The sequence below is a fragment of the Podarcis erhardii genome (genome assembly GCF_964252035.2).
Source record: "Podarcis erhardii genome assembly, chromosome: 4".
Classification (NCBI taxonomy): Eukaryota; Metazoa; Chordata; class Lepidosauria; order Squamata; family Lacertidae; genus Podarcis; species Podarcis erhardii.
The window spans coordinates 78,876,135-78,903,246 of record NC_138508.1 but is presented as its reverse complement, the minus strand read 5'-3'; the positions used below and the strand labels follow the sequence as shown (position 1 = coordinate 78,903,246).

At 42.7% G+C, this 27,112-nt stretch overlaps 2 protein-coding genes across 5 annotated transcripts in view; one reads left to right on the top strand and one right to left on the bottom strand.

Moving 5' to 3' along the window:
• FHL2 (four and a half LIM domains 2) overlaps positions 1-16,192 on the top strand; it is a 31,279-nt gene extending 15,087 nt beyond the window's left edge. For 2 of the 3 annotated variants that reach the window (XM_081858306.1, XM_081858307.1), the window contains exons 2-6: positions 4,449-4,628; positions 7,873-8,047; positions 13,654-13,823; positions 14,223-14,409; positions 14,759-16,192. In XM_081858306.1, coding sequence (XP_081714432.1) covers positions 4,473-4,628; positions 7,873-8,047; positions 13,654-13,823; positions 14,223-14,409; positions 14,759-14,910 — 840 coding nt within the window. In that variant the 5' untranslated portion in view covers positions 4,449-4,472 and the 3' untranslated portion in view covers positions 14,911-16,192. Of the gene's footprint in view, positions 1-2,080; positions 2,184-4,448; positions 4,629-7,872; positions 8,048-13,653; positions 13,824-14,222; positions 14,410-14,758 lie in introns of those variants that run through there. The other variant, XM_081858308.1, reaches the window with a different exon arrangement.
• Positions 16,193-20,047: 3,855 nt separating this feature from the next.
• LOC309339839 (ashwin) lies at positions 20,048-26,791 on the bottom strand. Of its 2 annotated transcripts, none has more exons than XM_081858345.1 (4): positions 26,604-26,791; positions 24,285-24,451; positions 22,174-22,543; positions 20,048-21,440 (listed from the first exon to the last, which is right to left on the bottom strand). In XM_081858345.1, exons 1-4 carry the CDS (start codon positions 26,727-26,729, stop codon positions 21,384-21,386), a joined length of 720 nt encoding a protein of 239 aa, XP_081714471.1. In that variant the 5' UTR covers positions 26,730-26,791; the 3' UTR covers positions 20,048-21,383. The 2 variants fall into 2 exon arrangements, with proteins under 2 accessions (XP_081714471.1, XP_081714472.1); XM_081858346.1 differs by lacking the exon at positions 26,604-26,791 and adding an exon at positions 26,379-26,521.
• Between the last annotated feature and the right edge of the window lie 321 nt (positions 26,792-27,112).

The following is a 27,112-nucleotide window of genomic DNA, read 5'->3' as shown; positions in this document are numbered from 1 at the left end:
AAATCCTTTCCAAACACCTCTTCCTGCGTGGATTTATGTCTGAAATGTTCCAGATACAAATCTTCCTTTCTTTGAAGAAGGAAAACAAACGGGGGGGGGGTGTACATTGAGCACAAATCATGAATGCCTTACAATAGGCTCACACCAATAAAACAAAACAAAACCCCAAAATAACTGTGAAGAAAAACTACATTCCTGCATAGAATTGTATACTAGTCTGTCAGTCTCATGAACTATGAGGACACAACTGCAACATATCTGATCTTTTTTAAAAAAAACAACAACCCCCAAATCCTAAATAGAGGGACCTGGGAGATCATTACTGGGACTGTGGTTTAACTCCTAGGACTAATGGCAACATGGGGAAAATTTTCCTCAGCAATGCAGTGTCGGTAGTATGAGTTAAGCCCCCTCCCCATTTCTAATCCTGCTTTCTATTTAAGTTAAAAACACACTGATACAGTGGTACCTCGGGTTGCAGACGCTTCATGTTACAAACTCTGCTAACCCAGAAATAGTAAGAACTTTGCTTCAGGATGAGAACAGAAATTGTGTGGTGGCGGTGCGGCAGCAGCAGCAGGAAGCCCCATTAGCTAAAGTGGTACCTCAGGTTAAGAACTGTTTCAGGTTAAGAACGGACCTCCAGAACGAATTAAGTTCTTAAACAGAGGTACCAGTGTACATCTGAAATTCACACATCTCCCTTTTTGGCCTGATACTTCCCTGAGAGTATCGCAACAAGAAAGGTGTTTGGATAATGTCTAGCACCAGTGCTATTTTTCTAGAAAAAGGGATGCCGGAACTCACCATGAACACCTCCCTTGTTCTCTTAGGATGGCAATGGCGCCCACCTGAGAGGTGCCAGAACTGAGTTCCGGCAAGTTCTGATTGACGAAAAGCCCTGTCTGGCACTGAGGTCCAAAGGCAGGCAAATGCTTAGAGGAGGTAGGTGCGGGAAGAGATGACAAATGTAATAAAGAGCAAACCTGACCAAATTCAGGGAATGCCACAGGGCTGGGAGCTTTCTGGTGGTTTGTTGTTCCCATACTGGGAAATTTCCCCTCAGAATTAGACTTCTTGCGATAAGGGAAGCAGTGAGATGATGCACAGGAAAGTGGGATATAACGCTTGCATGATGCAATGTCATCAATCAAGTGGTATATACAGTGGTACCTCGGGTTACAGACGCTTCAGGTTACAGACGCTTCAGGTTACAGACTCCGCTAACCCAGAAATAATACCTTGGGTTAAGAACTTTGCTTCAGGATGAGAACAGAAACCGTGTGGGAGGCCCCATTAGCTAAAATGGTACCAGGTTAAGAACAGTTTCAGCTTAAGAACGGATCTCCAGAACGAATTAAGTTCTTAACCTGAGGTACCTCTGTAAATTGTATGAATATATTTTTTTTAAAAAAAAACAAAAACCTCCCCACAAGCAGCTCAGTATAAATGCTACATAAATAACCAACATCATCTAACCTAGATTATAAAAAACTGGTCACCACTAAACTAGATTTAAATTTGATGATAAGTGAGACTAAAGAAAATATAAAATTTTTTGGAAGAAGCGCTAGATTATATGTGAATGAGTGGACATGAGATTGTAAACAAGTTGATAATTTGTTTGGAAAAAATTTTTTTTAACGATGTAAATGGGAGCGGGAGACGTGAGGGAGCCCAAAGAAGTGATGAAATTGTTGTGAAAGACATAAGATTGTTTATTATGTGTGCATTTATATTTAAAAACCTTAATAAATATTTATAAAAAAAAAAAAAAACATCATCTAACCTCCCTGCAAGCTTTGTGCAAACAAATCACTGTGAATGAGCATCTGGAAATTACCTTATATCACTTGATTCCCTGACTCAAATTACCGGTACATGCAGCAAGTTGTCTCTTCAAATCAATGCCCCGGCAAGAAGGAGGGAATTGGTGACTGACCCCCATAGCTCCTGTCCCGCTTCAAGTTCTGTGGTCGCTTATTGTCGGCATCTAAACTCCACGTCATCATTTTTACTGAAGCTTTTTGCCTCTGGTTTCAACAGCTTTTTCTTTTATTAAATCTGCTTTTCGGTGCAGAAGTTCGCATAAGTGTCCCATACTTGCCTCAGGGGAATTATGAAGGGTCAAACTCAAGAGTGCCCTGTTATTACAGTGTAATCCTACACATGTTTACTTGGAGGTAAGTCTAATTATGTTCAGTGGGGGTACTCTTCAGAAAATGTGCTTGGTTAGGGCCCAGCCTTCTTCTCTGGGGACTGTAAACAATATCTTTCTTACTTACTTAATACAGCAGAAAACAGAGAAAATTGTGTGTGTGTGTGTGTGTGTGTGTGTTTGTGTGTGGTGTGCTTAAGATCTGCTTTTTCTCCAAGGCAAATTAAAAGAGTACGGCTGCCATGGAATTTCTATATTTCCCTTGTGTGTTATAATGTTTCTGGGATTGTTATAGGAATACAGAGAGGGCATATTTTCATATTTTACTATAATGCTAACCAGAGCACGATTTATGTTTTCGAAAAAAATTCCCGCAAAATAGTTAAAATAGTCGGGGTTTAGTTAGGAAAGATTCCAGAATCAAAACCTATGCAACCCTACAGAAATTATAGTACGGACCTTCCTGAACTGGCTTCTACTACAGCCTGCAGGTGGGAGGGAAGAGTTATATATTTCAATTTTTTCCTTGTGACAAAATCTCCCTGTGTATATAGAGCAAGCATAGGTTTAGCCTAGCCGCCTCCCTTTGCTCTTTGAGTGCAAGGATTTTTTTTCCAGCACTCCATGTGATCTGCAATTGGTGACACTGTCCAAGGAATGCTATGTGCTATATTTGCATGCAGGAATAAGTCTTCTTGAACGCACTTGAAATGTGTGGGCTGCTACTATCAGAGAGACAGAAAGAAAGAGAGACAGAGACAGACAGACACACACACACACACACACACACAGAGAGAGAGAGAGAGAGAGAGAGAGAGAGAGAGAGAGAGAAAGATCTCACCTGCATTTCCTGTTGCACATTTAAAAACCAGTTCACTTGACCACTCAGCACTGCAAGGAACCTCTCAAAACCAACCACATGGAGGCAGCTCCACTGACATAACGCCTCCATGAACCAGTCTCCCGCCAATTTTAACATTAGCAATGCAAATACAAACCACAAACACATACAACTCCTAGGGGTCGAGGTCCTTTCAGCACTCCCCATAAAATATTTGAAGGGACCGAGGCCCCCTCAAAGTTTATGGGCATTGTCATTCAAACACTGGACTGTGTGTGCAGTATGTCATTTGATCAGTTGTGCAGGGTGGGGCTTACCTGGGATCCCCCAATATTTTATTCAAGTTGGCACCCTCACATGGCGGCATGGAAATAACTTCTTGTCACATCCACACTATTCATTTGAAACTTATTTGAAGCATGTGATTCCCCCCAAAGAATCCTAGGAACTGTAGTTTGTTTGGGGTTCTGGTACCTGTAGCTCTGAGAGGGTTGAACCAGGAGGTTCCCTGGGAACAGGAACTGGCTGTTAAACCACACAGAGAATTGTAGGTCTGTGAGGGGAATGGGGGGGGGGTCTCCTAACAACTGTAAACACCCTGGTGTCTCCTAACAACTCTTAGCACCTCTCAAGGCTCCTGACACTTCACAGCATCATGCTTTGAACCCATGGAGCAGATGGGGCCTATGTCTGCTTGCATGATAAATAGTATGAGGGAGACTAAGTTCTGGGAAGAAGATGCATCAGGCATTTTCTTATTTGTTTATGCACCATTAAGCAATTTGCCTAAAATAAAAGAAACTAACAATTTCACATGAAAGACCAAACTGATGGCTAGAGTAGGGGTACATACAATGTGATCTGTTTGAACCAGAGTTTTTATACCTGCTTAGCTCATGGCATGGCTTTGCAGTGGCGTAGCGTGGGTTGTCAGCACCCGGGGCAAGGCAAGTAATTTGCACCCCCTAACCCGTGGATTTATGCCCCCTAACCCATGGATTTGCGCCCCCTAACCCTAACCCCCAGGTGTTGCGCCCGGTGCGGCCGGCCCCCCCTGCACCCCACGCTACGCCACTGTGGCTTTGGGTGATCTGTCACCCGAATATACCTCTTTTGAGGGCTTAGGTGGAATAACCACACGTTGCCAAACCCCAAAACATCTTGGCAGGATAGTGGGGTACAAATATGATAAGTAAATGACACCTCACAACAAAACAAAACAAACAAACAAAACAGACCTTTCTCTCTCTAACATTCAAGGAGACACAATGTTTATCAGTGCTATTTTTCTAGAAAAAGAGGTGCCGGAACTCACCAACAACGCCTCCCTCATTCTCTTAGGATGGCAATGGCACCCACTTGAGAGGTGCCGGGACTGGGTTCCAGTGAGTTCCTGCTGGAAAAAAGCCCTGGTTTTTAATCCAAAGCTGCTTGTTTTCTTGTTGACAGGCAGGCAGAATCCTAGATGTCAAAATGACCGAGCGCTTTGACTGCCACTACTGCAAGGAGACGCTGTTTGGCAAGAAGTACATTTTGAGGGAGGACAGCCCCTACTGCATCAAGTGCTACGACAGCCTGTACTCCAACACATGCGAGGAATGCAAAAAGCCGATTGGCTGCGACTGTAAGGTACTTCTGATGCGCATTTCAACCGGCCTCGTTCTTGGATCACAATTAATGTGCATTTTGTTTGTTTGTTTGTTTGTTTGTTTTATACAGCGCTCCCTAGTCCAGCAGAAACATGTAAGCCGTTTGCAGGTCCCAACAAAAAGGAATGTACAAATAGAAGATAAAGTCCAGATTCAAAAAAACCAAACAATACTACTGCTACCACCACAATCACAACTACTGCTGCTACTAAATTTCAAGCAGAAGTTTCCTTGTGGCTGCTGGGCATTACATCACATCTCTCCTACTCTAAGGAGATGCACTGGCAGAGGAAGAGAAGTGCGAGGGGAGTGCACCGCCCCCGGCAACATGATCCCAGTGGGGTGCCATCGCAGCTGCCCCCCACTTGTGCCGGGTGCCACACCCCTGCGGGCAGTGCATCACGCCCCTAGGACACACGCCACGCCCCCAGGATGTGTGCCATGCCCCCAGGACGTGCACCACACCCCTGCAGGTGGCATGCCCCGCCCCCACCTGATCTCTGCCCCATGGTGCCAGAGCATGAAGCTCCGGCACTGATGAGATGGGTCATGTTTATTGTAGGATTTCTGTTGCTCATGTACACAAACTTTTCATAGCATCCCTACAACGCCTTTGGCATCACAACACCAACCCATGCTTCTTTCTGGTCCAATCTACATATAGATTAGGGAAATCTGATAATTTAAAAAAGGTTGAAACCCTCCCTCTTCCAGCACTTACTGAGCCAATCAAAACTGGAACACCCATTGACTGCTTTAAGGTAAACATGAACATATCAGATGATCTAATCACAGATCTCCCACATCTCCTTTGGTTGGCCTCAAGTCTTCTTCTTTTTTCAATAACACAGTTTTGGTTTCTCTCAATTTCTAATTTTTCCAGGCTTAAATTCAGTTCTCTGTAGCAATAAATGATTAATAATAATAATAATAATCAGCACTTTATTGTGAATTTATCCTAATACACACATTTTTATACAGCTTTGGCTAATGTGCACAATTTTGCAAACAAATTTCTAAAATCCTATGCATTTTTAATGCGATTTTGCACATATTTTCTGGTTGGAGAAATTGCACTTCAGAATTCAAAGAAGTGCGAATTTTGGAAGATAGTTGTGTTTTGATTTGTGTATTGGTTTAAAAATGTGTGAGTTAGGCAGTTTCTCATGGAATTGCCAACCTAGTCTAATTTCTTCCCATCCCTACTAAACATACATGTGCAAAGATTCTCTGAGTTGCCAAGCAGAAAGAAGGCAGCAGTTTCTTTGGTGAGTCTACTTCTAAGATCTTTTCCATCCCTTGGGGACTTTGAATGTGTTGACATTCAAGAATCCCTAAACTTGACTAAGCTCCAACAAATTTCAGAGCATGGAATTAATCAGCTGAACTTTTCAACCCAGACTGATGGATTTGGGGGGTGTAGGTGTTATCAGATCTCTATGGTGTTTTTTTTAACAAAATGAAAAACAAGACTTTCTGCAAGGACAGATAAAGTACTTGATAGCCAGAAGATTGGTGGTGGTTGTTTTCCCCCCAGTGAAGGATTAGGAATATATTGCTATAGATAAGAAAAAATATGCACACACATATTCCCACTTGAACACTCTCATGTACACACAGAAGCTGACAAGAGTGACTTAACAGGAGAGAATAACAATGATGTGTTTGTGATTCATATCTCTTTCTGCCAATTAAACTTCTGTGATCCTCACTTAGCAACTGCCGGAATAAACTTTGCCCATCATGTGGCAACAGCATTCCATATCAACTATGGATCAGTTTTGATGTGTATACTCCTCATGGAATATGGCCTACATGCCACAAACTCTTCTGTGGGACAGAAAACTTGCTTTCAAGTTTCTTCATCAGCAGACCCTCCTGAAAACTGCATTTTGAAATCCCTTGAAAGTCCATAGTCCATTATGCAGTTATGCATACCTAAGTCCCAAGGAAGTCTATGCCAGCCCTACCATTAGGCAAAATGAGGCAATCGCCTCAGGCAGCAGAAGCTGAGAGGCAGTAGCCATAGCCCTCCTGTCTGTCCTTCCTAAGCTGCTCTGCCATTCCCCTCCATCGGAGGACATGCCTGTGTGTGCTATGTGCAACATGTTTTGCCCCCGCTTCCAACTAGCCTGCTGCCTCGGGTTCCAAGGAGGACATTATCCCATCACCATTGCTGAAGTAAGATTCAAGGACCAATTCAGCCGGCTTCTGTATGTGGAAGTATGGTTTTATTTGCCCACACAGCTTAGCAGGAAATTAGAAGGCTAAAGCCCTAAAAGAACACATTCCTATCAAGGGAACAGTAATCAGATGGGGCTTTCTTTTCTTGAATTTTGTATTTTAAAAAAGATGCTACTACTTTGGTAGACAAACAGAGGGAGGCAAAAATAAAATGAGAAGGAAGTAAAATGCAGAAGACAGCAAATGCAAATAAAGGAACTTGATCGTTTTTATACACCTAAGTTTTCACAAACTGCCATTGCTTCATAGCAGGAGAAATATATATAGATATAATGTCCAGTAGCACCTTAGAGACCAACTAAGTTTGTTCTTGGTATGAACTTTCGTGTGCACGCACACTTCTTTAGATAACTGAAGGGACATTGCACATTGCACATTTGGCTCCAAGTTGCTGTTTTCCATAAAAATTCCTTTCCAGAGATACTATCAGGATTATGTGAGGTAATTTCCTGCAAAGGAAAATTGTTGAATTTTCAGTGCTAAACGAACAATTAATATTACTCTTTTGCTCGAGAGTCACTGGGCAGTTCTGATAGTGACAGATTCTGTGTTTCAGGGCTTGCATTTGGTTTATTTTTTTGTGTGGGGGGGAGTATGCCATTAAAATACTCTTTGGTGGGTTTGTTTGTTTGTTTGTTATAATAAGGAATAATAAATGAACTTTTCTTAAAAACTGGGGGGGCAGGTTGTTAAGGGTAGGCAAGTATGTGTGCTGGGAGAAGTATACAAAATTCTGCAACTAGCTGAACTTAACTGCAATTGTTTTAAGTCGTTTGGAGTTGAAGTTCTGTAAGTGAAGCTTTTGCACCCTATATTTGGACTGGATAATATTTATTTCAGTTTCTGTTCACCCAAGTGCAATATTAATAACCTCAGTAGCCCTGGCCTACTTCTTCCCTTGCATAGTCTGAGTAAATTCTCCTCCATTTCTCTTAGTAAGCTCTTTACTAAGCCTCCTTTCTGGTTTGGGATTTCTACAGGATCTGTCCTACAAGGATCGGCACTGGCACGAAACTTGCTTCCACTGCTTCCAGTGCAAGAACTCGCTGGTGGACAAACCTTTCGCAGCAAAAGAAGAACATCTTCTCTGCACGGAATGCTACTCCAATGAATACTCCTCCAAGTGTAGCGAGTGCAAGAAGACCATCATGCCAGGTTAGGACTTGGTCCGCTTTCAGGATGGGGATGGGAGTGTCTTTTGGGGACCGAATTCAAGGCCAATAGGAGGCTCTTCCACAATTTCATTTCTGAAAGCCAGGGTGATGGGGCAGGAGGAGATGCTCAAGCGCTCATGCTTCTAACATTTTAAAAAATGCAGGAGATAGATCCTGATAATGAAATCCCTGAATCTTGGCTGGTTGTGCTTCATTATATCAGTTTGTTGCTATTGCTTAATTCTGTGAAGTAGATAATGCTCTACATTGATTGCAGAGGAATACTGGAAGCAACCCGTTACTTTTTAAAAAAAATAAAAATAAAGGTTTCATAAATTTTAATATAAATGAAAAAGCTTACCTGGAGGCAAGACGTATTCTCCATACTTTGAAAATTAAGTACATAATTATTATTTTTAAGCAGCAGGGTTTTTCCCCTGACTTTCTGACTTTTAACTGGGGCTATCAGAAGGCATGCAGTTTATCTGTTTTTATATGAAAATCAGAAAAAGGCACTCTCTGAAACCCTGGAAGCTGAGCATGCTTCATGCTCAGGTTTCACTGCCCCCAAACTAGCAGCCTCCCAACATCCTGAATCGTGGATTCAAAGCTCAATTAAACGTGGTTTGATTTTACTTGCTGAATAGAATGCAAGAGCTTGGCTGATACGGGTGATTTTGCTGGCAGAGTCTGATGGCTGTGCTGAAAATAGAAGGCAGGGGAAAACCAGTTTTTTTATGAGTCAGGAAGTCGATGTGTAATCAGCAGATGATCACTAGTAAAAAAAAAAAAACCTTTTTGAATTGCCTCTTGTGTCGCTTTTCCTCAAATTAATTTTTATGCTTGATTAGCCATGACATTAAAATTAGAGAGGTTTGGGTTACAGGATAGGAAAGCAGAAACCACAACTATGCAGCTATATTCAAAGCAGATGACCAAAATCCGCTGCAATTTTGCATTAGCTACAGGTCTCTCCCTAACACCACCACCGCCAACCCTGCTATGTATAATGGCAAATGTCCTAGGTGGTGTGTTAAAGTGCTTGCGGAGATTACAGAGGCTTGATTCGAGGCTTAAATGAAACCACACATTTGGGAGATGCAAGGGGGGGGGGACAAGTGTTTGGCCAAAAGCATACCCCAAGGTCCACAAAAGGTGCCCTTTATCATCTGGGAATTATCTGCAAGGACTCTGGTTTTCATGTTTTAAATGGCCGCTAGCATTCGCTTTTGAAACAGAACCTGTATGACATGATGTGGGACGAAGAAACAGAAACACTTTTGGCAGGCGGGTGTCAGGTTTCGGGGAATCAGATCCCTCCCCCGGTGGCAGCAAAGAAGCAGATAAAAGAATAGTTGAGTTCTTACCAATTGGTTTATTCAACAATCAAAGGGAGAGACAAAAGTATGCGTCTCTCTCTCTAGAAATGGTTTTGCTCCAAGAAAAGTTCCATCCCCTCCAGTGTGCCAGTGTGGTGTAGTGGTTAAGAGTGGTAGACTTGTAATGTGGTGAACTGGGTTCGCTTCCCCGCTCCTCCACATGCAGCTGCTGGGTGACCTTGGGCTAGTCACGCTTCTCTGAAGTCTCTCAGCTTCACTCACCTCACAGGGTGTTTGTTGTGGGGGAGGAAGGGAAAGGAGAATGTTAGCCGCTTTGAGACTCCTTCGGGTAGTGATAAAGCGGGATATCAAACCCAAACGCTTCTTCTTCTCTCCGTCTCTTCTATTCTGCGTCACCACTACGTTGGCTAATATGAGCTTTCTGCCGCTGAGCTTTCTCTTCTGCTACCCTCAATGCCTGCCTTGTCTTAGAATGGGGAGGAGGGTCAGGAATGCTTTCAAAGGACACTGCGTCTGTCAGCTGTCTCTCCCCTGGTGTTTCCTCTTCCTGCTGTTCCTCTTCCAGTATTTCCCAGCTTATATCCTCTGCAGCCTCTGAAATATGACCTTCTGCAAACCACTGTTCTAAATCTATGCTGTCCTCCTGTCCTCAGGAAGGTTTAGGAGAAGGGGCTGCGGTCCCCACCATTCCTCCTCAGTCCAGTCCCTTGACAGCAGGGCTGGCCCTACTATTGGCCAAAGTGAGGTGGCCACATCAGGCAGCAGATGTTGAGGGGTGGGGATTGCCAGGCCCTCTCAAAGGTATGGAGAGACCCAGGCCACTTCCAGCTTTTGAGACCCAAGCCAAAAATTAAAAAAATGACACACACAAAATAAAAATAAATAAAAATAAATAAATAAAAATGACACACACAAAAAAGCATTAAAAAATGTGAGGGTTTTTTTAAAAAATATATAATCAGCTGAGGACACATGTATCACAGACTAATCTTATACCATCAGAACTGTTCTGCACAGAGTCTGGCAACTATAAAAGGACCATGGTAGCCAGTGCTGCTTCTATAGAAAAAGAGGTGCCGTAACTCACCATGAACTTGCCCCTTGTTCTCCTATAATGGTGCCCACCTGAGAGATGCCAGAACTGAGTTCTGGCAAGTTCCGTCGGGGGGGGGGGAGCCACGGTGGTAGCCCTGCTGAACTGAGGTCCTCCTCCAATCCTACCATCAGAAATCACTGAAATCAAAGTTTTTAAGCCCATATATTTAAACAGGTCTACTCTGAGCATGAGTAACTCTAGATATCGCCTCATATGATTAAACAGAACAGAAATTATCGCAGGTGGGCAGATGTTGTTGCTATCTCTGATCTAAGCAGGTTGCAGTGGTCCAAACAGAATGCAATAAAATTATACCCTCATAGTAGGGATGGAATAAGAACTGAAAGCATCTCAGCAGTACTTCAAAGATGGGAAGTTGTGAAGCCGCCCAGCTCTGTTAGTTATCAGATCTGCTTTGTTTAATAGGGCATCCTTTCATTCCTTCAGGGATTGACACTTTAGCTCTCAAGTCTACCTAATTCTTTTTTTTTTTTAATAATAAAAAAATCACATAAGCACTAAACGTAGCATAATTATAGCTTTATTAATATAGCACATTAATAAACTGATAAGATGTGAAAAGCCATTTAAAATGTCATAGAGCAAGATAATAATCTGTTAACACATTTGCTACATTGCTTTTATGCCAATTAGAGCTCACTTAATAATTTTTTAAGTCTCTTTCAATGTAGCGCTTACTCTAAGAGGGACAAATCCTCCCATCTGATAAATGATGTTAATATCACTGAAAGCTGCTTGCAAATCATACAGAGGTAATAGCACTTTGCCTTTAAACTGCCGCCCAACAATAATGTGGTTGATTTATCTAGAATGCGCTTCAACATTGGCTTTTCAAAGACCGATACAAGGTGTGCTTGAAATATTTAAATGCAAAAATTCCTCTTTCGTTTTGGCTGGGCTTCTTCTGCTCTGGTTTCTTTCCAGAGAGGGAATGAATCGGAGGTGGTTTTAGGGTGGCTCAACCAAGTGCTGTCATGGTGGGCGCCATGATGCAGGGGACACACACAAAAATGCTGTGTTGGATTTTAGCATTGCATAGGACACCACTGAAGTTTGAGAGCCCAAAGTCGACTACTGAATGAATGAGCATGTGCTCACATTAGGGGAATCCATATGTGAAAATGAGATGTCTCCTGCATTTGTGAGGAAAATTCAGAACATGGTCTCTTTCAGACAGCCCATTCATTGAACATGGTAGTTCCATTGCACTCAGAAACCCAGGGTGTCCGTAGCTTGAGCGAGGACATTCTCTGTGGCAATTTCTAAGCTGTGGATTTCCCACCCAAGGAGCATTCAACACCTTTATTGTGTCTTTCATAATCTGCTGAAGATTCCCCACTGACCTGTTTTTGACACCCAAGATATATTTTAGAACACATTCTGTGCTCTTGGTTGTCATCTGCTTTTACTGTTTTTTAATATTGCATTTTTTTATCGTTGTGACCCTTTCCACAAAGCTTGCGAACAAATATTCCAGGTTACACATGCCCAACTGGTTTGACTTACTCTAGCAAGTCTCTTTTTACAGCCAGGGTCAAAATGGGTGGTGTTTTTGTTGTTTGTTTGGTTGGTTGGTTGGGTTTTTTTGTTTTTGTTTTTTTGGAAGGGCTGGTGTGCTGGTCCCGAGAGTTAACCGTGTGGCGAGGTCCGAGTCCAGTCCGAGGTCGAGGGTATGGTATGGAGGCTGTCCATCAAAGCTGAAGCTGGGTCCAAGGCAGTGAGTCGGGTGAGGTCAGGAACTCTGGCAGGAGAGCAGGACAGGGTGCAAGCAGGAACAGGCTACAAACAATGTTGCTCCCACAACCTGGGACTGGGGCTGGCTGGCTTTATCTGCCCTGAGGCATAGGGCGGCCCCGGTCCACAGGTGACTCACCTCTCCTGGCCTGGTGGCGAGCACTCCTCCTGCGGGAACTTAGTTCCCTCCGCCTCTTTGCCCTGAGCCTCTGCAGGTCAGGAGAGGCTGGAGGGTTACCGGACCCAGAGGCAACCTCAGCTGAGAGTGGAGCACCTGCAGGCAATGGGTCCTCCACCCCCTCAGGAGCCAGAGCAGACTCAGCTGGTGCCTGCACCTGAGGATCCAGCACAGGTGAGGCCCCTTCAGGCTCAGGCCTCAGCCCCGGCTCAGCTGGTTCTGGAGGCAGGGACTCCTGTGCAGGCTGGGATTCCTCAGGTTTAGCCTCCGAGTCCGAATCCCAGGCCATCACAGCTGGGTTAATTCAGTCCTACACCCAAACTCAAAACTGTCTAAGGCAGAAAATGGGCTGGAAAAATGCTGAAGACAGTAGGAAAACAGAAGTAGAGGAAAATTTGGTTTTAAGCATTTGTAACGGAACCTAGAAAGTCAGAGAGGCAAAAGAGGGTTAGGTAATCATTAGCCAATAATCAGAAAAGAGAAGATACAAATATAAGATGCAATAAGTGCATGTTGTATTTGGATCAGAATGTAACCAGGAAGGAGCTACAGGGTTCAGACCTTGTTTTGGGGGAATGGCCATCTCCAGTTGCCCTGTGCTAGAGCTGCATGATGAGGTTTTCCACTTAGGTGAGGGCAGTCTCTTCAGTACTTGGAAATTTTCTCAGCAGCTTTAAAAGATTGACTTCTCCTCAGTTCTCGAGAGAAGCACCAAAGGACCAGTCTCATTGGCGTCTTGGTATTTTGCATCAACATGGTCATGAAGGTGCCAAATTCCACTTTGCACAACCCAAAAAAGCTAGAATCTATCTCCAGTGCTGAGAGGTGGGACTGATGCCAGCCCCCAGAAAGGGAACAACGGGAAAGGATGGAAGGAAATCAAAATTAGGAGAAAGGAGTGTTTCACCCCGAGCAAAGGCCACTAGTAAATGTTGATGAAAGGCCACAAAACCCCACAACCTGAATTGTTTTCATAGTCTATTGAGAGAGTCACTTGAAAAGGGGCTCTTCATGCAGCTCACCTGCACATCTTAAACATCAGAATGGATCTGAGGAGTGTAATAGCTGCAGGAATTTATACTTTTGCTGCTCCCACAAAAACCCAAGTTTCTGCTAAAAGTGTGTCCAGCTTCTCCTCATATGCTAACTGGAAAATGGAACACAGTTTCTACTTACCTTTTCCCTACACAGCAGCTTGAAAGCCAAGGTAGAAATCTCATGCTGTGGTCTCCTCCTAGGTACCCGCAAGATGGAATATAAAGGAAACAGCTGGCATGAGACCTGCTTTATCTGCCATCGGTGCCAACAGCCAATCGGAACAAAGAGTTTCATTCCCAAAGACAGTCAAAATTTCTGCGTGCCCTGCTACGAAAAGCAGTTTGCGATGCAGTGTGTCCAGTGCAAGAAGGTATTGTTTATTGCTTCATGCAAATGACTATTAAACCGAAAGCGACACACACACACACACACACACACACACACACTTGTCTGCTTTAGTTCAAAGCAAAACTGCAATCCAGTTATGCGTATACTTTTGCTCCAACATGTTCCAGAGCATTGAACTATATCAGGCTGTGCAATGCTTTGAAGTCATGCATATTTTGGCTTACCTAAAAGACAGAAAGACACGGGAACAAAGAAGGTTGTCAGGGGCTTCACAGAAAAGGTGTGAGGGGTTAAGCATGAGACTAGTTCTGCTACCTATTGCTTAAAAGATTTGCAAGGTGAATGGAAATGGGGCACAAAATTAATAGGAATTCCTTTTTTCTTTTCTTTTTCATTCCCATTTTTTCTTTTTATTTCACAGCCAATTACTACAGGAGGAATTACTTACCGGGAGCAGCCATGGCACAAGGAGTGTTTTGTGTGCACTGGGTGCAAAAAACAGCTCTCTGGGCAACGCTTTACTTCCCGGGATGAGTTTGCCTATTGTTTGAACTGCTACTGCAGCCTCTATGCCAAGAAGTGTGCAGGATGCACCAATCCAATCAGTGGTAAGTATCGTGTTACCGTTTTCCTTTGCAGACAGAAAAAAAGCACCTCAAAAACAGCATCAATCAGTTCAGAATAAAGTTCATTCGTTCATTTTATTTATTTGCTGCTTTTCCTGGAGGGCCACAGGTTCCTCACCTCTGATCTAGGGACTGACAGGAATCTAGAATTCTGCATGCAGACTCAGCTGTGACAAAGTTATGTCAATGATGTGTTTAAATGCAACTTTCCCATATGTTTAAGTCCAAGGAAGTTTATTCACAACTGGAAACGATGTGGGAATCTGACCCAAATGACCTTACAGAAGGTGTTCCTGTGTTTTCTTCTTAAATACTTGTTTTGCCTTTTCAGGACTTGGAGGAACCAAGTACATCTCCTTTGAGGAACGCCAGTGGCACAATGATTGCTTCAACTGCAAGAAGTGCTCCCTGTCGTTGGTGGGCCGCGGTTTCCTCACAGAAAGGGATGAGATCCTGTGTCCTGAGTGTGGGAAGGACATTTAAAATGTGAAAAGAATAAAACCACCACCATCAGCTCTCACAAGTGCATATATTTTCTCAAATAAGCAATGACAGCTGTGGGTTTTGGCCAAAAGTGAAAAAAGTGTTTGGGTTTCCCCCCTCCTGCAATATATAGTCATCAGGATTTTTTTTCTTTTTCTTTTTCTAGGTTGTAGAAATGCTTTAGAGAAGGGAAAGACAAAAAGGTGGGGAGGTGGTTTTGACATTGACTGCTAGGCAATACATTTATGAATCGAGTCCAGTTCAAATACGGAGTTGTGAGTTGCTCAGATATTTAGAGGATAAAAGCTACCAGTGAAGATGGCTGATTATTATCTCCAGGTTTAGAGACAGTGTGAACTCTGACTGCCAGGTGCTGGAGAACACAACAGGAAGTGTGATATTGAGATAGCGTTGCCATACGCCTGGAATTTTCCAGACATAGCCAGCATTCATCCCCTTTAAGCAGCGTCCAGGAGGAAATTGCTTAAATGTCCAGGAAAATCTGGACATATGGCAGCCCATGTTGGTAGTGTAGATTTAGGCAATTTTAATTTTAAAAAATAGCTCAAAAACACATTTTTTGTTGTTGTTGAGATTTCGTGGGGGGAAAGCTCAACAACTCAACAACTTTGCCAAAAAGAGCAGAGCTCAACAGCTTCTGTGTCTGGATTTTCACTTTTTGAAATATGGCAACCCTAATTTAGCTCATACCCTGCTTGTGGACTTCCCATAATAATCTGCTTGGCTACCACACAACACAGGTTGCTGACGTAGCTGGGCCTTTGGTTTGATTCAACAGGGCTGTTACATTCTTAGCAATACAAATTTCTCTTCAAAAGATGTATGTAGTTTAAAACTGATAACATATTCAACTTGGGGATTCTGGAAAGATTACAGGAGCTACTGTTTGGTATTGATAGATCAAGTATCAATGTTCATCATGTCCAAGTAGGTGATAATTTGAAAGTAGGGTATGTTGGTTCAATCAGTGATAGAAAGTTAGATAGAAAGTTTTGGGTTATGCCTTAAAATAAGGGTTTTGAGGCTACAATTCTATGCATACTTTCACTGGAATTACTCCCATTAAACTGATTGGGACGTTCTTCGACATAAATGTACACAGGAACAGACTGCATGAGGTTTAAATTGATGTGAATCCGCAACACATTATTGCATGATACTGCAAGGCCATTTTGCAAAGTACATTTTTCGTTTTTAGTACTCGTTTTGAAATTCCATTGCACCTTGTATTTTATGAAGTAATAAACGTATTTCTAATTAAGTCTGCTGTATTTTGGTGAAGTTGACATCTTAAAGACTTAACTTTCAATAAATGTTAGCATTTGAGGTAAGGCGTGGATAAACTCCTTTTATTTAAAAAGGATGGATCCATATGAACCACAAAACAAAACCCCAAATCTCGGTGAGGCCATTAAAAAACAGAAGCATTACATGTTCAGAAAGTAACAGCCCAATCACTGGCTGCTACTGGTACAAACAGAAAATTGCCCTTATTTTCTGAAATATTAGGCAATCATGGAAATTAAGAGCAGCTACATTCCTGTTCCAGGTATTTCCAGTAGTGTAGCTGCAGTGCTTGTACAATATTGCTCCAGTGTCTGCTGTTCATCATACTTTCGCAATCAGTAACTTCAGGCGCTGATCAAAACAGATTCTGAAATCATAAATAAGCAAGAGGCAGATGAGATCGCAGCTTCCTCAGATTTATACTGTTATGCCTAACTATTAGTAGGGCTTGAGAAGGCTTTATCTTCCTAGCTTAAGGATAAGGTAGCTAGCAGTCAGCTCCTGCTACTGCAGTACATTCATTTTCACTTCGTGTCCAATTATATTAGGTAGATAGATTGTCCGCTTTACGAAAACATGGGGTTCGTTTTATCTCAGCTCTGGAAAACAGGTCCGAAGAAAATGTATACAGTGGATGCTCGGGTTGCGAACGTGATCTGTGCGGGAAGCACGTCTGCAACCCGCAGCGCTGCGTCTGCGCATGCGTGGGTCGCAATTCAGCGTTTCTGCACATGCGCAAAGCGCGATTTAGTATTTATGTGCATGCGCGAGCACCAAAATCCAGAAGTAACCCATTCCGGTACTTCCGGGTTCGGCATGTTGCGCAACCCAAAAATGTGCAATTATTTATAATGTTAGCCTTTTCAGGCAAATTATAATTTGGGGAAGAATTATGTAAATCCATTTCTGGCATATGCTGTTTCTTTTCTACAATAAAAATATAAGCTCTCCAGCGATTAATGCAGAAGATTTAAAATCCATATATACTCTTAAGAGAAGACCATAAAAGCTTGATCTCTCTCCCCAAGCCAAATATTAAACTTTGACCCAGCAGTTCTGTGTGTATTTCTACCAGTCATGGAAGCTGCTCATCACATATACCAGTAGTTGCTGCTGAGGAATTCAAGGCAGGTTCTAGAACAAAACAAATAATGAAAAGGAAACCCCAAATCAATCTTGATCTTTTTTTTCTATTTCCCAGATGGAAACATACATAAAATTATTTAACAACTTTATTTTCCCCAGAGGGAATCTTTTTCTACCAGGAATACATACCGTTAATCACAATCTCGCTTAACTTCACCCACCCAAGAGATTATCCCAATTGTTATCTTTATACGGAGACTGACAACCAAAGTTCCCTTACTATGGCCAATCTATAGCTCTTTTTAAAAATGTCAAGGCAAGAGGACCGAGCAAACATGTGTAGGATTGCACTGTTACCTTTAAGAAGTTATATAGCCATTTATACATTAATGAGGTTGAGAATTTAGAAGCAAATCTTCAGGCCACTGACAACCTGATAATCTGATAAGCTAATGTTTAGATCACTGTCATAATCCACTTACAATCGATTCCCCTATTGGCCAAACTACTTTGTGTCAAAGACCATATTCACATTAGCCTTCGTTGGCATTTGTTGCCCTCTCTCACATACTCCTGTGCAGAACCTGAGGCTAATTCTGGGAAGCAGCACCGTCGTTGCCACTCATGAAGTTGCTGGAATGTATGTACTTAACCTCTTGCATAGGTTCTAAGACAGAGGTCAGCAAACTTTTTCAGCAGGGGGCTGGTCCACTGTCCCTCAGGTACCATGAGATGAAACCTTTTTATATTTGTCCAAAAATATAAAGTTCACTTTACTGACTTCAAGAGCGCTGCTCCTGCAGCTTTCTTTGATGGTACGAATCGGTAGCAGCTGCTTTTTGCATTTCATCAAACATGGTAATGAATGGATGTTGTTGGTGGCAACCATGTGTCTTGGGTATTGACAAGGTTTACGATGTGCTGCCCACTAACTCAGTCTCTGTTTAGAATGGTATCAAGCAAATCATCTTAAAATGCTTGAAAATCTCTCATTGCTGTATCAGAAAAGGCAACACAGGGGCAAAGAAACGATCTTCTGAACAAGTACTTGGGGTTGCGAATACTGCTTTCTCCTCACCATCTTCATGACAGGGATATGATAAACCACATCGTTTGTGCTTCATTTGGCTGGCTGCAGGACAAATACGCTCTGGAATCTGTGGGCAGTGGCGTAGCGTGGGGGGTGCAGGGGGGGCCGGCCGCACCGGGCGCAACATCTGGGGTTAGGGCAAATCCACGGGTTAGGGGGCGCAAATCCACGGGTTAGGGGGCGCAAATCCACGGGTTAGGGGACGCAAATTACTTGCCTTGCCCCGGGTGCTGACAACCCACGCTACGCCGCTGTCTGTGGGTATGATCCCATTGACTTAAAAGTGAAAAGCAATTTTTTTTACTACAGTGGTACCTCAGGTTAAGTACTTAATTCGTTCCGGAGGTCCGTTCTTAACCTGACACTGCTCTTAACCTGAAGCAGCACGTTAGCCCGATTTCTGTTCTTATCCTGAAGCAAAGTTCTTAACCTGAAGCACTATTTCTGGGTTAGCAGAGTGTGTAACCTGAAGCGTATGTAACCCGAGGTACCACTGTACTTCCATGTTCACTACCCATTTCGTCTTCGGTGCAGCCGACTTTTGAAAAAGCTCTCTTCAAACAGGGTGTTGTGTTGGAGCATGGGGAAGACAGAGAGGACCTGCTTATTTTGAACGCATCCTGCAAGGATTGAGGACAATGCGCCACACCAAAACCAGTTTTGCAGTACTGAGAATGTGCGGCTCTGCAGATCAAATATGCTGTTAAAGAATAATGTAGCCAAGCCAAAAATCAAGTATGGGCACGCACCCACACCCCTGATCGAGTCACCTGTGACCACATATATGTAAGGCACTGAGAAATAATTTAATAATTCAGTCAAACCCGGAAATGGCGGGAGAATGCTGGAGAGTCCTTGTGGCTCATGAGGAGACCCTCCCCAGAGCCCGAAGAGGATGTTGGTGAGGGCAGAGGAAGCCCCAAAGGGACCCGAGGCACAGTGGGGCTTTCTTTAGGCTGCTCAGCCTCCCTGCCTAATAGATGATGTGCAGAGTACGGCAGAGACAGAAGCCACTTTCCTGTGAATCTTCCAGGCGGCCCAGAGCTTTGATTCTAGTTGTGGTTTATTTTGGGATCCAGTATTTTTAGTATGAATTGAAGAGAGAGTGGCAAAGACTGCACTTAAAGAGTGTTTATAGAGGCCTCCCCACTTTACATGATTTCACTAACGCACATGAGGGCCCAGAACGTAACCCCCGCGTAAGTGAGGGGATGCTTGTATATAAAACAAATGGTGAACTCCAAGTGTTAAGATTTCTTTCCAACAACAAAATTGGGTTATATCTTTAGGACCCCAGGCTGTTAACTGCCTGATGTCCAAACAAGTGACTTATCGCAGCTCTGTCACTCGCTGGCTGAAACACTGATAGGCGGGATAGGCTGGCTCATTTCACAGAAATTGCTTAGAATGGTTTCTTCTACACATTTCTTTTTTAAAGTGCTAGTGATTTTTTTTTAATGAAAGCTCAGAATCTGGGATCCCTGCCTGAGGGTGCCAATGAAGGCTTCTGCACACACCACGGCACCCATGGGTGCTGGACTGGCGACCCCTGGACCAGTGTACGGTTTCCTCAAACCCTTTTGAAGACTGGGATAACAGGTGTTTGTCTCCAGTCCTGTAGAACAGAGATGGTCCACACAATTTAATACATCATCAGTTTAAATCAATTTATTTGAATCAGGTGAGGCTACTAAAAAGACAGCTCAGATACAAAACACACAAAATTAAACTGTGCTGTACTAAAGTACAAAACTTGCACACGTGTTCAGGAAGAGGGAAACTCAAAATACACCTCAAACACACCATTCTTTCCAAATCTCTGATCATGATCTAGTGGAAGTCGTGCACCAACAATGCAGTTATAACCATGTCTACTCAGAAGTAAATACCACTAAGTCCATATTCTGTGGTAGGCATGTACAGGATGGCAGCCTGAATTTGACTGAACACTACTTTGTGTATGGTACGCAATTCTAACTATTATACCCAGCTAGGTTGGGTTTTACATCATATGAAAGAGGATCCATGTGGTTTCAAAGAAATCCACATTTATTCACAGATAGGAAAGAGGCAATACTTCTTCTTTTGCAAACCACAATAGCTTACTCTCCGTATAATTTATCCCTCTATTCAAACTGCCCAAATGAGTGGAGTGTTAGCTTTTCTCCAGAATTTTAGCAGGCATTTTGTAGGCAGGCAAGTTAAATCGACCACAAAGGTTCATGTATTTTATGAAAAAATACTTATGCATGTACTGTACAAAAGCATGGCACTAGTTCATGCACTACTTTTTTCTCAAATACTCTTTGTATACAGTCTATAATGTGCTTCCATCTGCTCAAAAGACAACAAATTCATCTTCAATTGTAACAAAAACTTCAATTTGAAGCAAAGAAATTACACAGCAGTATTTTTCCTATGTCTGTAAGAGGTAACCATCTCATAACAAGGCTGGAAAAGACATCTAGACACTTGGTATCAGCACCTAAGAATTCAAAATATTTTTCTTGCCCTGCCAACAGAACTTTGTGCAAAAGCCACTATTACCATGGGAAGTCCAGTTGAACGGGGAAATATAGTCATCCACACTGTCTAAATACACATGTGTAGAGAACTGTATTTGCAAAAAAAGGAAGAAAAGAAAAGCAATACTGCTGTACAGTTGAACATGAATAGTTATAAATGCACACTGTTTTTCTCTTACCAGGCCATGCAAAGGCTGAACTGCAGTACAAGTGAGAATTCCAAAGGAGGGCTAGTAGAATAATTTTGTTCCACCAAAACCAAGCATTAAAATGGGAAGTAAATGACTCAAAGTGCAATACAGAAAATATCCTTAAGGTGATGGGTGAGAATATGGTGCCTGCTTTGTACTGTAGAATTGTTAACGTTATGAAAAATCCACCGCAATCTGCAACCCTGTTCAATATGACTCATCTGTTCTGAAATGGAGGCTAAATGTTATTTACATTTCCAGCGCCTCATTGGTTCATGGCCATTTCACATGCTGGATCTTCTTTTTTGATTCCGGAGACTTCAGACCGTTCTGAGGGAGAAAGATTTAAACGATGTTAAGATTGCCTGTCCAAAATCATTTAATCAAACCTTGTATATTATACTATAGAGTTTGGCTTCTGATGCCATCTTGTGGCTAAAATAAAAATACGGTCGTAACTAAACAGAAGAGAAAAGCAAGAACCAAAAGACCACGCAATTCCATTTCTAAAATGAGCATGAAAATGTTTAGATCAGTCTTGTGTTTAAGCACTCACCCAATAACCTTTGGGAACAAGAAATGGCATGCAGACGAGTGAGTGAGTTGGCAGAGCATAGAAACCCAGCAGGATATGGGTTTCACCTAGCATAGAAATCAAGCAGGATCTTAATTTCAAAATCTATTCCTAACAGAACTCATATTCCTGAAAAATAGGCATTGTTGAAAGTCAAAGCCAAATGAAGCTTGCCACATTCCGAAACAATGACCCTCACATTTCAGATTGAGTCAGAGAATTATGTTACTGGTTGGCCATAATTTACACAGTAATAATGATGCAGTAATTTAGAAAGGAACACTTTAATGCCCATATTACAGTTCTTTGACAATAGTAAAGTTGTGTTAAGGTATAATATATGGTAATATTCAAATAATTAGTGCACAGCATCCTAGTGACCTGCAGAAACTCAGAGATAACAAAATACTGCTACAGCTTTCACATTTATGCTACGAGACATGGCAACAACTACATCTGGTTAAAGGAAACAGGTGTGGAAAGACTTACGGATGCATCAGATTCTTCTTTCGGAGCAGCTCTCTTTAATTTCACAACAGTAGTTCCTGTTAAAGGCACCAGTGGGGGTGACCTTTGACCAGGTGCCATATTGTTATCGACGATAATATTATTCTGCTTAGCTTCGTGAATCCTAGATCCCACTTTAATGTCCGGTGAAAAAGTGGAGACAGACACACAAGCTGCAGAATTTGAAGGAACGGCCAGTCCCTTACAAGTAGTGCTGGCGCTTCTTGCTGTAAGGAGTTTTAGACTATCAATAGCCCCATTCTCAGTCTTCCTCACTTTTATGCTTGTACTCGTTGAGCTACCATCAAACACAATGAGAGGACGTTTCCGTAGACTTTCCGCTGGAGCAGTGCTGAACAAAGAAATGGTAACACAGAAACAATATTAATTACTGCAGCACAGATGTAAATGAAACCACAGTCATTACAGATTTACACTATCCCAAACACAACTACTTGGAAGTGGGTCCTATTTATTGCAATGGAATTTTTATCTGGGTTTGTGCTAAGATCAGCAGGTCAGGCGCTGAAATAGACTGGGAATTCATCTAGTGTGGTATGGCACTGCTGCTGCTTTTTCTGATATTCATTTATTTTGCATTTAATTCACTTGAGCAATCAGGAAAACATTAACACTTTAAAAAAATAAATGAACACTGTCAGAAAAATTAAATCATACTCAGCCTATTTAAATCAGTGGACTTAAATGTTGGGTATCAGATAAATTAACTGATGGGAGTTGGGAGTCCAACACCATCAGAAGAGCCACAGGTTTCACATCCCTGGTCTACATAAATGCTCTTCAACGGTCCCATCACAAGTATGTCCACCCAGAAGGAAGACCACCAATTTCAGTGGATTTTACTGCCAGTTAAGTGGGCATACAATTGCAGCCTAAATAAACTGAATCTGCTAATAGGAACCAGTCTATTATGAATAGACCAACCCAAATTTATAGATGCATTATTTCCCATTTTGATTAAGAGTTGTCAATGAAGCAATAGTTGGGACACTTCGGAAGAAACACTCTATTTCTAGAAGCAAAAACAGGACACGTTTAAATAGCGATTATTTATGGATACAGGTTACTGATGATTAGATTTTTTTAAAAAAAAACCTAGTAAAAATAACAAAAGGCCCCAGCACACAGCTAAGCATAATTAAGTTTGATTGATTTAAACTGGAGTTCAATAGAGGAAGCCTTCAGGTTCTATTTTCCTGCCAGAAGAGCGATTAAGATATGATATACCTTATCTCCAAGTCATGGTTCAGAGTTGGGCAGCATACAATTTTGTGCTCAAGTCCCAGAATCCAGAGAAATTGATCCCTTGCTTTAGCACTAGTGTTGCTATCATTCACTACATTTGAGACTGGGATAATGTTCTTTACTGCAAAAAAACTGTGCAAGGCTTGGTGGGTTTTTTTTTTTTTTGTTCTTTCCCCCAGAGTGGAGCCCCTATCAACTGATCAAAGCCCATCCTCAATGGGACCAGACCCATTTCCCCAATCTTCTGATTGGCAGGCAGGGCAAAGTTAACTCATATCAGCTTCTGTCTGAAACAAGAAGCCACAGGTGGGGAGATAGGACAGGTTTGCAAAATATAAATGTGGTATCTCACACACATTTAACGAATTTATTCGAAAGATTTATTTGATAGCTAGATATTCTGTTCTGCATGAACTCCACTGAAAAGTACTTTTCCGTTCTTAATCTAATTTGCTCTCGCTCTGGATTTATCAGACTGCTGACTACGCTACTGCTTTCAATAATAATTCTCTACATCCCGCTGGCAGCCCCAATACCTATAAAAAACAAAAAACCATTGTTGTAGTTACTGAGCGAGGAGGAACAGGTCAAAAGAAACACAGAACTCCCTTCTGAATGGAAAATTTGCCAAAACCCAGTGGCAGAGCACATGCATTGCATGATAAAAGGTTAAATCCCCTGCCAGGTTGGGCTGGCAAAAGCTTTTGCCAGAAATCTAGCAGAGCCACTGCCAATACAATACTGAGCTAGATGGATCGATGGTTTTACTTGGTATAAGGAAGGAAGGATTTGCGTTTGAATCCACAAACTAAGCAAAACAGAATTACCTTTTGACCTCATGCTTGAACACCTGCTGACCTCTTTTCTTTTCCATTAACTTTCCCCATCTAGTTTTTGGTAACTCACGTTGAGGCAATGGTATGACATGTTGAACATAGAGATCAGTAAGGCCATCTTTACTGATCTTCATTTCATCTTCAACTGGGATGTTCTTCTGTTGCGGAGTAATAAAAAAAATATTCATTATGACTGCAAATGCTCTCTGGATAACAAGTGTACACTTAAAAATCACATCACTTGCAATAAACTTGGTAATCTTCATTAAAACAGTTAGAAATGCATAGAAATTTGCTGCACCCTGCAAAGGATGCACAGTTCACCTCACTTCAGGAAGCAAAATAGAGTTGAGGATGGAAACAACAGCTTCCCTCAGCCTGAAGACTCTGAGTGTCCCACAAATTCAAGGTGGGGAGTTGGTGGCCCTCGAGATGTTGCTGGACTCCAGCTTCCATCAAATCCAACTAGCATGGTCAGGGATGAAGCAAGCTTGAGTTCAGTGATAGCTGAAGGGCCAGTTTCCCTAGTACACCCATACACTTTTGTAATACTATAGCTGCCAGACTGAGACTGCTAACCTAAACTACTCATCTGAAAGTAGGCTTGTTCCTTCTTTTACTGGCCCTGCTTCTGTGCCTTTAATGAGAGTCCAACATGCAAAAATTTAGCAGATGGGCCTTTTTTCCTCTCAGTCTGAGTATAGTTAAAGAGTTTTACCTGCTTAATGCCCTCATATTATGCTGCTGTTAAAGCCATAAAAAGGGAGCACCCATAATAGACCTATCACTGTGTGGGCAAGTAACACCAGTCTCTTTACTCAGTGCAGAGCAACCATCATGAATTGGAGCAAACATGTCAGCACAGATGTTGCTGAAGAATAAAGGATGTCCTCAAGTGTAAAGTGTGAGTACAACAATTGTCGTAGACAGGAATATCTATCAGGGAGATATTGCAAAGTACTTTTTTTGGAGGGGTGGGGGGTAATATTCAGCTGTTGCTGGGCTGGCTGTGTGTGTGCATGCCTTGCAGTGGTATTTTCATATGTTTTGGAGAAACTTTGTGATGCACTGTTCCCTGAAAAGTGAGTTTCAAAATTTTCAAAATGAATCCACAAGCTTCTGTAAAGAGGAGACTAAGAGGAGATATGATGGTTCCCTTCAAAAATCTGGAGGATGGGGCAAGCCTGTTTTCTCCTGCTCAACTTACAAGAAAGAAGATTCTGACTAAACATCAGGAAGAACTATCTGACAGTAAGTGCTGTTCGACAATGGAACGGACTCTCAAAAGAGGTGTTGGACTCTCCTTCCTTGGAGGTTTCAAAGCAGCAGTTAGATGGCCATCTGTCACGTAGGATCTAGTTGAAATTCCTGCATTGGAGGGGGTTGGATTAGATGACCCTAGGGGTCCCTTCCAACACTATGACTCTGTATAGTCTGAAACATGCATAGGAATAATTGCAGGGCAGGTGCTGCTACGAAGGCTTCCGAGGCACCTAGCGTTGCCGGTTTTTCTCCCCCCTCCCAGGGCTCTGCTCTTGTGCTTTTATCAGCAGACATCTTTCAGTTGTGAACAGACACTCCAACTCAGGAATAAAGCTTCCTCGGAAGATTCTTCCAGATCTAGCAGGTATTAAAAGGCAGGTGGGTTTCCTTTGGGTTAAACTGGCAGACCCTCAAAATGTCCCTATTTTCCAGGGACAGTCCTGGATTTACAAAAGCCGTCCCGGTTTCTGATTTGATCCCTGCTTTTCCTTAGGACGTCCCTATTTTCATCGGAGAAACATTGGAGGATATGGAGTTATGCGACCCCTGAGCCAAGGAGGTAACTAACTATACAACCTTTAGAAGACATCTGAAGGCAGCCCTGTACGGGGAAGTTATTTAATGTTTAATGTCTTATTGTATTTTTATATACGTTGAACGCTGCCCAGAGTGGCTGGGGCAACCCAGGCTGATGGAGTATGAATAAATTATTATTATTATTATTATTATTATTTGAATCGTTATTATTATTTGCAATGCTGTTGTTGCTATTGTTACGATTGTTGCTAGTTGAATTATTATATTTGTTATTATTAGAATCACCTTCATTATTTTTTTTTGAATCATCATCAAGATTATTATTACTGAACAGGACGTCCCTATTTTCATCGGAGAAAGGTTGGAAGGTATGAACTGGCAACCCGAGATCCGGCCCGGCTTTAAGAGCCCGGACTCCGCTCGGTCTCAGGTGAGGCGGTTTAACGGTTCCCTCCCTCCCTCGCCCCGCCCCCTTTCAACCGACGCGCCCCCCGCCCCCGCCCCCCTTACCTGCTCCAGCGTCAGCAGGAGGAATTCCTGCGAGAGCAGCTCCGGGTGCAGCAAGAGGTCCGAGTCCGCCCGCGCGCCGCTGCCTCCCTCCCCCGCAGAGCGCTCTCGGGACCCGAGCGCCGCCATCTTTCCGAACGCGAACCTGATTGGCCGCCTGAGCGTTCCTCCTGCTCAGCGGAGGGCTTCTTTCCGGTTACCCACAATTCCTGCGCGTGCAACGACGCCGCAGAGATAAGAGAAGGGGGAGAAGTGAAGAGAGGGCAATCCACGCTGAGTTTCCGGGCGCCGCTTGGGAAAGCGATTTAAAAGAAGGGCTCCACAAAACATGTCTCTTCCCACTACGGCCTGCAAACCTTCCACCAGTCCTCCCTTGTCTTCCGAGATAAAGGGATGCCAACCCAGGAGGGGAAGGCTGCAGCGATCGGAAGTGGAGGCTGTGTGTCACTCTTCATTTTTTTCTTTATGTTTTTTTAGGAGGGGAAACGGGCTGGATAACGTAACAGCCTGGA

Excerpts from the sequence above, each read along its gene's own strand:
- LOC309339839 (XM_081858345.1), bottom strand. The coding sequence starts at position 26,729 with ATGGCGGCGCTCGGGTCCCGAGAGCGCTCTGCGGGGGAGGGAGGCAGC. Across the intron at positions 24,452-26,603 it reads TCCTGCTGACGCTGGAGCAG|AAGAACATCCCAGTTGAAGA; the intron begins GTAAGGGGGGCG and ends ACTCCGCAACAG. Across the intron at positions 21,441-22,173 it reads AAGAAGAATCTGATGCATCC|AACGGTCTGAAGTCTCCGGA; the intron begins GTAAGTCTTTCC and ends TTTCTCCCTCAG.